We start from the raw sequence: 11,805 nt of genomic DNA, 5'->3' as shown, positions 1-11,805 counted from the left end.
TCACTGCTCCACACGTTAGACCACAGCCCCAGTGGTGAGTGGGCAGAGCAGCTGGTTTTCAAAGGGTTTCTGCTCTGGCTTTAACATGCCCTTGTAAGGAAGGTTGGGCAATCTACTTCCGTAGTGATACTGCCTCGGAAACCCAAGGAGGGGTCGCTATGAGTCAGGTCCGACTCCACGGCAGTGGGTTCTTTTGGTTTGTGAGGCTTAGACTAGGTGGTGTATGTGAATGAGCCCAGCCAATGGGCTGGGACAGAGAAGATGCTCAAAGTTGTTGCCTGGAACAAATAAAACTCTTGCCCCATCAGCCTCACACCCACTTTTTGCAAGGTTGAGATGTAGCACTGGCCACCTGTTTCCTGTCTTTCCACATGCCCACTTCCTCTTAAGGCCCACAGGACTTCTCCATCCATGTTTTCGGGGACCCGGTCACATGACCCCTGGGTGGAGTCAGATCAAAGGCACTGGGTCACATATGCATGTGTGTTGCAACTCCACTGTACAGATGGGTAACTGAGACCTCAGGGGGCAGGGCCTAGCTCAGGGTCACCAGGGAGCTGGAAGGCAGCCTGATTCTCTGGGTTCCTGCTCTGGTGTTTTCCTATTTTTTTGGAAACTTGGAGCTATGAGTCGGATTCAACTTGACGGTAGTGGAGTTGGGTTTTCTGGGTTGGTTGGAGGTCTTGGCGAAACTGTTGTTGTTCGGTGTCATCATGACCATTTTAATTCATAGTGACCCCTGATGACAAAACAGACCCGCCCCATTGGGTTTTCTAGGCTGTAATCTTGACGGAATCAGATTGCCAGCTCTTTCTCTCACAGAGCAGCTGGGTGGGTTCAAACCACCAACCTTTGGGTTAGCAGCTGAGCACTTAACCGTTACAAGGGCTCCTTGGAGAAATTCAAATGAAGTTGAAAGAAATTCAGCTTGAAGATGTATGTGCAAGGGACCAGTGTGTGTACTTCTGTGGTACCTGGACCAGCCTGGGCCCTGGGAGGGGCTGCCCAATGCTAGGGGCTGCCCAGCCTTTCTCGGTGGGGAAGGTGGGGTCCTTGGCCCTTAGAGGGGATGGGCCCTGGGCTGGTGCTGGAGGTGGGAGACTCCAGAGGGTGAATGAAGAGGTTCTGCTGGCACACCAACAGGCAGAGGGACAGATGAAGGGCACAGGGACGGGCGAGGGGCAGCAGGACCAGGGAAGCAGGGAGTTGTGTGCGCGTGTGCGCACATGCGTGAGCCCTAGGGTGCGCTCGTGGGGAAAGGAAGAGCGAGCAGGGAGCAAGGCCAGGAGAAAAGCCAAGTGGAGAGAAGGCTTCCATTGTTGAGGTGGGGACAGCTGCACCAGGGACCTGGAGAAAGCTTCCAGGGAATAATTTAGTCCTTCTCTTCTGTGCCTGCAGACTGGCCACGAAGAAAGAGGAAAGCTGAGACGGCTGGAGTGGGGGTGGGGAGAAGGAGGAACAAGGAGAGGAAAACAGCGTGAGGAAGAGCTGGGGACAGGGCTTCTGGCCCCAACTAAAGTGTAGACTCATCCAATCATTCCACAAACACTGAGCATCTATTATGGAGCAGGCGCTGTTCTGGGCATGAGGGGGACGAGAGAGTAGAACAGATGTAGTCTCTACTCCCGTGGAGCCGACATCTTAGGAGAGAGACAGTCACCAAGACAAATGAACAAAACATGCCGTCAGCGGAGCACAGAGTCAGGGAGGTGGACCGACCAGGAACCAGGGTACGGAGTCAAGGAAGGTGGCCAGGGATATGATGGACCCAAAACAAACCCACAACTGTATGTGAGATGGTGGCAAGGCTTCTGGAGGAAAAGAAAGCAGGGTCAGGGGTTAAAAGGAGCCCTGGTGGTGCAATGGTTTAAGTGCTCAGCTGTGACTAAAAGGATGGCGGTTCGAACCCACCAGTGGCTCTGTTATGAGACCAGCCTGGTGTGGTGATCTGCTCCTGTAAAGATTACGGTCAAGAAAACCCTATGGGGCAGTTCTACTCTGTCCTACAGGGTCACTATGAGTTGGTACTGACTTCAGGGCACCCAACAACAGTAACAAGGGGATAAAAGGTGGAAGTAAAGCCTCTTTGGACGGGGAGCCAAGGAAGGGCTCTCAGAGGTGATATTTGAACAAAGATCTGAGGAAAGCGGGATAACAGGCCATTTGGATAAGTAGGAGAAGTTTCCGGAAAAAGAAAAAGTGCAGAGGCCCTGAGGTGGGAGTGTGACAGGAAGGAGGTCAAGAGGGGCAGATGGAGGGGCAGATGGATGGTTTGGGGCCTGGAGGTGACTGTGGGGCTTTGGCCTTTACCTTGAACGAGATGGGAAGCTGACTCGGGTTCTGACAGGATTTTTCTGGCTGCTGTGTTGAGAACAGACTGTATGGGGGTGAGGGCAGAAGCAGGGAGACCAGGGAGGAGAAAACTGGAAGATTCTAGGTGAGACATGGCAGCGGTTTAGATAAGGGTGGTGGTGGCAGAGGTGGATGCTGGCTGTATTTGGAAGGTGGTGCTGGCGGGTTTTCTGATGACTTGAACGTGGACTGCCAGAGGAAGAAAAGAAATCAAGAATGACACTAAGGGTCTGGCCTGAGCAACTGGAAAAGTCTGGTTGCCAGGGGAATACGGCGGGAGGTGCCTGGGGGGAGGGGCAGGGCCAGGAAGTGAGTTTGGACACGTTGGGCTTGAAATGCCTGAGGGACATCCAGGGGGAGATGCAAAGTAGGCAGCTGGCTGCAATGGATGGTGTTCAGGGGAAGGGGTTGAAGGGAGACCAAAATAGAACGGCAGGAAACGAGGCACGTGGGAGGATGATTTCAGAGAGAAAGCTGAGGGAGGCTACTGGGACACGGTCTCTTATGTCCTTGTGGGTCTGAAACCACTTTAGGGAAAAGCAGGTCACACACACTCTCTCTCCCTCTCACACACTGATTCTCTGTCACACACACTCTCTCTCTTATCTCAGACACACTCACTGTCACACATACTCTCACTTACACACACACTCCTACACACATTTTACATTCTTTCACACACACATCCCTTCACACACTTTCATGCACTCACACATTCTTACACACATTTTCTCACACACACATCCCTTCACATTCACGCACTCGCATACCTACACATTCTTACATTCTCTCTCACACACACTTCCTTTCACACACTCTCACACACACACATACACACTCTCTCGCTCACTCTCTCTCACACCTGCCCTCACACGCCAGCAGCAGATCTGTCAGGGATGCGAAGATGCCCAGCAGACATCTTTCCACTCTCCTGTGGAGGGTGGCCGGCCTTCACCAACACCCGTGAGTCCTGCCACGGCAGGCGTCCTGGCCCACAGGTCCTCCCACTGAGAGGGACCGCCTGAGGTGGACAGCCAAGTCCAGGTCCTCAGCTGAACCGCCTTCCTCAGCTTTGTGTGAGGAGAAGAGTAAAAATAACGGGGGTGATCAGGGCCAAATCTGAAAACATTCTCCAACGGAGAGCCCTGGCAAACCCCGGGCTTGTAATGAGGGGCGTGTCCCCACCTTGACTTCCTCTAGAACACAATGGAGGGAGGGCAGAAGGCTCACCACCAGTGCTTTACAAAACTCCGTGCCAGATGGCAGAAGCTGGGGCAGGAAAACAGCCTCAGAACTGCCAGGCTCAGATGGCAACGTGGAACAAGAAAGGCATTACCCTAATGAAGAGAAAAGGGCGCTTCAGCCTAGTTCACTGCAAGGGCTGGAAAAGGTGTTTTTCCCCCAAAAGCAGTGTAGTGGAAATTTGTGATCGCCACTTCAGTATGCTTTCCCCTCCTTATCCTTTCCAACAACATTAGATTTCCATTTGGGGATCCAGATGTTAGAGGGCGACACCCACCGCTCCAAGAATCAGCTAAACCAACCGCCACATTCCATCTGCTTCCCATGGCGATTGGTTCAGGGGTTTGCATGTGACTCAAGTTGGTCCAATCAGAGAGAGTCCCACCACCGTGGCATTCTGGGAAATGAAAGGATTCTGCTTTCTTGCTCCTGCTGGAAAGCGATGGAGAAGCACGTCGCCCTAGAAGTGCCAGGCACCATCTTGAGAGCATGAGCCTTAGGACACAATCGTGATACTGTGAAACCCCTGGTTAAGATTCAGCCCAAAGGTCGCCTGTATCGTTTCAGTTTAGGGGGTAGAAAATTTATTATCTTACGAAAACTAGGCGCAGTTGGGGCACCTGTCACTTGCATCTGAAGGCGGGTCCTGGCCCAAGCATGACATATAATGACTAGGCAGAGCTTCCAGGAGCCCCCTCTCCTGACAATGCCCCTTGTTCAAGCAGAACTCAAACAGCACCTCCTTAGAGCTGGGGAGTCGAGAACCAGGGCGGCACGACTGCACAGAGATGCACATTTTCAACTTTGTCAGAAATTGCTAGATTGCTCCTCAAAACGGAAATGCCAATTTGCATTCCCATGGCTAGTGTATATGGCTTCCTGTTTTCTCACATTTGGTGTGACTGGATGGATCTCTTAATGTTTGCTGTGGTAACGGGTGAGACATGGTAACGCACTGTTGGCTTAGTTTGCATTTCACTCATTCCCAGAGAGGTTAAGCCAAATTTTGATGGATGTGTACAACTTATTTTCACCATCTGAGGTGTATATTGTGACATCCACCACAACACGGGCACAAAGAGCGTTGTGTGCTGCCGTGAAAAGCATCATCATCATTCATAACATTACTTAAATGTTCACCATGTGTCAGACACCGCTCTAACATAAAAACCCTCTCACACACAAAAAAAACCGCTCTCACAAAAACCCTATGACCTAACTAATATTATTATCCCTATTTTTCAGATGACATAATTAAGCACAGAAATTAAATAACTTGTTCAGTTTACTCAGCTATTAAGTGGCAGAGCCTAGATTCAGACCCAGACAGAGTCCATGCTCAACAATTATGCAAAGAGCTGAGAGGCGTCAGTTTCCAGAAACTCAATAGAACTTTGACTTGGGGGTATATAAGCGCACAGTTGGGGTAGCGGATGGTTCAACAGCTGAAGAGTGCTAATGGATGACTAAGTACATTTTATGAAAACCCAGGACGCACTTTATCCTCTCAAGGGTATTCGTATTTGAGATCCAAATCCCTGAAGTGATGAGAAGCCAAAACACAGAAATACTTATCCACAAATTGGTAGTTTTCCTACTTAGTGTCTCTCACTCCATCCTTTTGTCAGTCTCTACAGCAAACATGGGGCAACAGAAAGCGAAGATGAATGCAAAATGAAATCGCAAATCCTGGAAAAGATACAGGGTTTTGTGAAATAAAGTGATACTAGAGGATGGATCGAATCACATGCAAAACCAATGACAATAATGAGATCACTGAAGAACGGACCACTGAAACGGATGACCAGGTAATAAGCATTTCAAAGGACAAGATTACGATGTCAAAAGATTAAGAGAGGCCCTTGGGAAAAGTGAGCAAATTCTCAAATACTTTTGCAAAAAGGACCTGCCTATAATTTTGCTGTGAAAACTGAAGGCAAAGTTCAGGGAGTTGCTGACTTACGATATACTCCAGTTACGATGAAAGGCACTTATGATCATTCTCGTCCTTACTGTTAGTAACACACACGTACAATGTTGTAGCACGTAATTTGCTGATGTTTTCATGCTCACATGTTTATTCACAGATGTTTGATTTTATAACTTACTGTTCAAAACACTGCCATATAGCGGGCTATGGCAATAATGATGAAAACTTAAAAAAAAAAGAAGTATTCTATTTACGTCATGAAGGAACGGTCAGAACAGAGCCCTGTTGTAAGTCAGGGACTAACTGTAATGCATATCCTATTGATATCATTCAAATCTGTTGGACAGATTACACCCCCCTTCATCTGACCCTTTATCTATTCACTTGATTTAAGAACCTACTCATCAGTCACAACTGTAATCTAAACTTTGTTAAATATTGTTAGATATAACATAAAATGAAGACCTGGTGGTGCAGTGGTTAAGGCTCGGCTGCTAACCAAAAGGTCAGGAATTAGATCCCAACAGCTGCTCTGTGGAAGAATGACGCAGCAGTCTGCTTCTGTAAAGATTACAGCCTAGGAAACCCAATGGGGCAGTTCTACCCTGACCTATGGATCATTGGAATCAGAATCAACTAGACAGCAATAAGTTTAGGCTTTTGGTAACATAAAATAAGGCTACTTTCATAATTTTGTAGTTCCATTTTTCAAGATAAAATAGCTAATTAAATACATTAGAAGTACTATTACTATGAAACGTTGGTCCATAGCTGAAGAGGGGTCACTTTAATTAATTGATGCTGCTTTTAGTCCTTCTCAGTTTAGGCTGACCTCCTGTATTCAAAAGGGCACCAAAACACAACCAAGCTGAGAATCATTATTGTGCCTCAGGACTTCCTTTTTTCCCCCACCGTAAAAAAAATTTTAGCTGGGCAAATGGCGATTCAGACTAAAGACTACATTTCCCAGGCTCCTTTGCAGTCATAAGTGGCCAGGTGACTCGATCTCACCAATGAAAAGTTGAGAGCAGCAGAGTTGAGTCTCTGAACAATTTACGGAGTCCATGTTATCAAGTGGATTCCCACTCGGAGGGATGTTTACAGGACGGGGTAGAACTACCCCACAGGGTTTTCAAGGCAGTAATCTTTACAGAAGCAGACTGCCACATTATTTTCCCATGGAGCAGCTGTTGGGTTCTTTCGACTTTCTGGTTTGCAGCCAAGCACTTAACCACTGCTTGACCAGGGTTCAAACTCAAGGAGCAAAGCCCACAAAAGCAACATGGACTTGTAAGTGAGAGAACAATAAACAGCAATTCTGGGTATCTCAAGCCAGACACACAGCCAGACTTAAATCTAATTCAATCAACTAACTGCCTTGGACATCCATGGGAATTCAGGGTTTGACATGGCTCAAGATCCAGGAGGAACTGTTGACCATTGGTCCTGAGAGGACTAGGAAGCTTAAAAAGGGAGTCATATAAATGGAATTAACCTAAAAGGGATTTTGAATTCACCATAGTTTTTTTTTAAAATCATTACCTTTTCTTAATGACACTAATAAGCATAACTAATATCATGTCATTCCATTTTAAAAATGCTTTCACTTTAAATAGCAACTTAAGAGAAAACTCAAATCTGAGCTTCCTAGCTGCCAGAGCAAAGATTGAACATATATGGAGTACACAGCTCTTGCTATGTAATAACCAGGAGCACACCAATTTATCAGAGTGAACAGATGTGTTCAAGGTCTTGAGTTCTGAAAGTAAGATTTCCAGTCTGGCCGTGTGCTCAGCTAAATTTTTTTTACCATGGGGAAAAAAAGATTCCTAGGGGGTTACTTTACAAAGAGGCATTCTAAATGTAATGAATAAAATTCTTGATGATCAAAAAACAAAAAACAAAAGCCCCACTGTCATCAAGTTGATTCCACTCATAGGGATGCTATAGGACAGAGCAGAACTGCCCCATAGGGTTTCCAAGGCTGTAATCTTTATGGCACAGATTGCCACATCTTTCTCCCTTAGAGCAGCTCATGGGTTTGAACCACTGACCTTTCATTTGGCAGCTGAGCACTTTAACCGCTGCATCACCAGGGCTCCTTTTCTTCATGGCAGTTTTACAAAAAATGTAAATGTTTTGTGTATAGCTGTCTGCATTTGACAATCTTCATTGAGAGTATAAAAATTGAGCATGGTTGCATGAAAGCAATTCTTTGGCGAGTGAGCTTTTTGGTGACTCGGGTAATGGGTAAGTTCCAGGATAAAGTTTGGGAAGTCAGTTTTGAAGAATATTTATATTTCAGATAGTTCCTTTTTGTGCATCAGCTCTATGATTTTGAAACTCTAGGCTTTGGTTCCTACCATTCAGCACCCCTCCCCCCAACAATGTCAAGGGATACGTGTTTCCTTTCGGTTCAGTTCCACACACGTGGACACACACACGTGCACACACACACATATCCTTGATTTCTGATGGCCTTGGTTTCCGTTTTGATTATTGCTACTAACACCTCATTTTATGGCTATGGGAAAACCTCTGTCTGGGTTGCAATTGTCCTGGCTGTCAAATGAGGGGAGCTGATGAGAACATATTGAGAGGCCTTGCCATTCCATTGGTCTTATATCATTCTAAACCTAAAGGTTTCTTCTAGAGACCTTTTAGGCAAAGGCTGCCAATGATGGGGTCTTTGGCCACACCCAGATATGTGTTGTTTGCCTAACAGTGTACACATGTTGAATATTGCCAACATTTTATAAAACATTTAATAAAATCAGTAGATTTCAGCTCAAATCTCAGATGCAAGAATCTTTGAAGGCTGGCAACCCTGGGCATGCATGGCTGGGATGATCAGGATCCGGACCCACGTGGCAGGTGCGACCTTTAGCATCATCTAGCAGCAGGTGTGGCTGGCTGGCTTTGGGCCCCACTGGCCTGCTTCCTGTGGCTACATCAGGTTATACTGTCTAGGGTGGTGGCCCAGGGTAACCTCTGACCCATGAGGCTTTCTGCTGAGACTGCCCTCTGCCACATCCCAGACCCCAGCACAGTTATTCTTCTCCACCTCAGGACGGGTGATGAGCTGCCCTGTGTATAGGGTGGATGTCTCCTGGTCCTGCCTGTGGGACCCACTTTCCAGGTGATGCCGGGGATGGGATGAGTCTGCAAGCAGACCCAGCCTCACCTGCTTGCTCCCTGCCCCCGTGTGCCCTCGCCAGCCCACACTGTGAGAGGACGCTGCCCAGCCTCGAGGCAAACCAGAGGTGTCCACCTTCACCCATGTCACTGTCACCCAGATAGCCCTTTGTCCCACAGACACAACTCTCTGTGGTTGCAACATCCGAGCCACAGTATCTGATTTCACAACTGCTTGGACTCCTCACCCAAGGTGGGGAGTATTTCTTTATTTTTTCAATTAAAGCAAATGAAATTAGTTGAGTTCGGAGCCTTTTGCAAGAGTGACTAAACTGCAACTGCTCCTCCGCCTCGGGCAGACAGGCTGGCAGGTGAGTCCCCAGAACCCACCAAAGTAGTTCCTGCCAGATGAGCATACAGGAAGCCTGGCTCACTCTCTAGCCAGGATGCAACACCACGGCACCAGCCACAGGAGAGATGGGAGCATGCTGGGTAATCGTACAGTCAACAGTCACTGCCATGCCGACTTCCGCACCATCCTGGCCACCACCATGTAGAGAGTGGCCACAGAGTCCCCACACATGCTCCCCTCCATTCCCACCAGCCACTCCTCGGAAGGAAGGTTGGGCAATCTATTTCCGTAGTGACACTGCCTCGGAAACCCAAGGAGGGGTTGCTATGAGTCGGATCCGACTCGACGGCAGTGAGTTTGTTTTTTTTGACTCCCCACATCAATTTTAACTCTCTCCCTCAATGTACTTCTGGAACCTTCTTCCATGTTGATGGTTTGGAGTCAGTAAAGCAGCCCTCAATGGCTTTAATAATTGAAAATAGCAAATGCAGACTCATGGCGACCCCTTGTGCTTCAGGTCAAGCACCATGTTGTTGTCGTTAGGTGCCCTGGAGTCGGTTCTGACTCATAACGACCCGATGTCCAACAGAACTTAACAGTGTCCCATCCTGCGCACAGTACACTACTGAACAAGGTTGGCCATCTGAATCCTCTCAGAGGTGCCTTGGAAGAAAGGCCTGGTGATCTCCTTCTGAAAAACCAGCCACTGAAAACCCACGGAACTCAGGTCTATTCTGAAGCACAAGGGGTCGCCATGAGTCTGAATTGATGCAATTTTTTTTTTTCAGTTATAGACAAGGAAGAAAGGCCTGGAAATCTATTTCTGCAAATCAGTTAGTGCAAACTCTACAGATCACAACAGTCTGGTTTTAAGTGATCACGGCGCTGGCCCAAGACTGGGCAGTGTTTTGTTTTGTGGTGCATGGGGTCCCCATGAGCCGGGGGCAATTCCACTGCAGCTAACAGGAACAACACAGGCATATGAATCGGGATTTTTTTTCAAACACATACAGAAATAAGTGCACAACTTTTAAATGAAAAGAGATTTGCCTATATACCACTAAACACCACTAAACATCATCTTGTGTGGCCTGGAGTACCCGGAGCACGCCTAGGAAAACGCGGGCCCGAGGTGAGGGCATAGCCGTCACTTCCAGGCGCATCTGCTGGCCGCACTCCCTACGGCAGCCTTGCCTCGCTCACCTGTCCGGTAGCCCGTGCTGTTGAGGTACACAGCAAAGGTGCGGCTCTCGTGCTGTGCCTGCCAGGAGGGCGAGGAGCAGTTCTCGTTGTTGGTGTAGGTGTTGTGGTTGTGGACGTACTTCCCCGTGAGGATGGAGGAGCGCGAAGGGCAGCACATGGGCGTGGTCACGAAGGCATTGATGAAGTGCGCCCCGCCCTGCTCCATGATGCGCCTGGTCTTGTTCATCACCTGCATGGAACCTGCAACCACAAGGGCCGGGGTGAGATGGATGCTTGGAGGCCTGGTTGTGCAAACCAAAACCAAACTCTCTGCCATCCAGTCAATTCCGACTCATAGCAACCCCCGTTGGGTTTCTGAGGTGGTAAATCTTTACCGGCATAGCCTGCCCAGCCTACCTTCCATGGAGTGACTGGTGGATTTGAACCACCAACCTTCTGGTTAGCAGTCAAATACCTTAGGCACTGAGCCACCAGAGCAGCAGATATTTATTCACTCCATGCTCCACAAGAGTGTGAGCACATCAGGGACTGAGCTGCTGAGTGGTTCTCAGTAGGGTGCCCCCTGCACCCATCCCTGGAGGGCACCCCATCCCCCCATCCCTGGAAAGCACTCACACTTCCATCCGTGGATGGTGCCTCATAACTCCACCCTTGGAGGGTACCCCCATCCTCCCACCCTGGAGGGGGTTCCATACCCCCATCCCTGAATGGTGCGCCATAACCCCACCCTTGGAGGGTACCCTTATCCCCTTATCCTTAGAGGAGGCCCCATACCCCCATCCCTGCAGGGGACGCATTTTGGGCATCAAGGGTGGATGGAGGGCACTAGTGGCATCGGTGGACAGCAGCCACAGATGATAGACCCGCCTCATGCACTGTGGGTAGTCCCATACACTGAGGAAGTGTATTGGGCCCCAAGTCTCATTGGCCATTCGAAGGGTCAGGAAAAAAACCTGTTTATAAGTTATCTGAGCCTAGAATCGAATTCTGCTTTCACATATAAATAGAACGTCTTTTTTGTGTAGTCTATTAATATACACTGAGTTTTTGGGACAGCAACCACTGTGTAAATGGAGGGTAGATTATACTTTGTTTGGTTTGGAACTTCCCCAAGAATGATTCGAGCTTATTGAAACCTGGTCACGCCAACCCCCCGGCCAAGCTTGTCCCTGAACACTTCCCAGCTGAAATGCTCTGCGTCAGCCACGGACCACACTCACGCCCGTCTCCTTCATCCCTGCCATTCTCCCCGTGTGGAACCTGCTGCCTGCCCCTACCCAAAGCCAACCACCAGTCAAGCCACACCTCCTCTACAAGCCTTCTGGGATCGCTCTGGCTTCTAACTGATTCCCCTGACCTCTCATCACACAGGTAGCTTGTTATTAGAACTGAACTGTAGCCCACCAAGTGTCACGGTTTCATTCACGCCTGTTCTGTTTGTCAATGAAGCTGCCAGCAGTGGAAGGCACCAGAGAAGGAAGGAAGCTAACACATGTGGAAGCCCTACTGTGTGCGGGGCGTGTTCACACCCACTATGCTCAACTGTCTGCCCATCAGGACCATGTGCCTTGCTCCATGTTGACCGCTGCAG

At 48.7% G+C, this 11,805-nt stretch overlaps 1 protein-coding gene across 1 annotated transcript in view; it reads right to left on the bottom strand.

Moving 5' to 3' along the window:
- Positions 1 to 11,805, bottom strand: part of SULF2 (sulfatase 2) — a 125,243-nt gene that overhangs the window by 89,932 nt on the left and 23,506 nt on the right. Inside the window, exon 2 of the mRNA XM_042780637.1 lies at positions 10,215 to 10,454. Coding sequence (XP_042636571.1) covers positions 10,215 to 10,454 — 240 coding nt within the window. The remainder of the gene's footprint in view (positions 1 to 10,214; positions 10,455 to 11,805) is intronic.

This window comes from Orycteropus afer, unplaced genomic scaffold (genome assembly GCF_000298275.1).
Source record: "Orycteropus afer afer isolate SDZICR_OR568_19922 unplaced genomic scaffold, OryAfe1.0 scaffold00049, whole genome shotgun sequence".
Classification (NCBI taxonomy): Eukaryota; Metazoa; Chordata; class Mammalia; order Tubulidentata; family Orycteropodidae; genus Orycteropus; species Orycteropus afer.
Note: the sequence above shows the minus strand (reverse complement) of the source record. Positions and strands in the feature narration are given on the sequence as shown.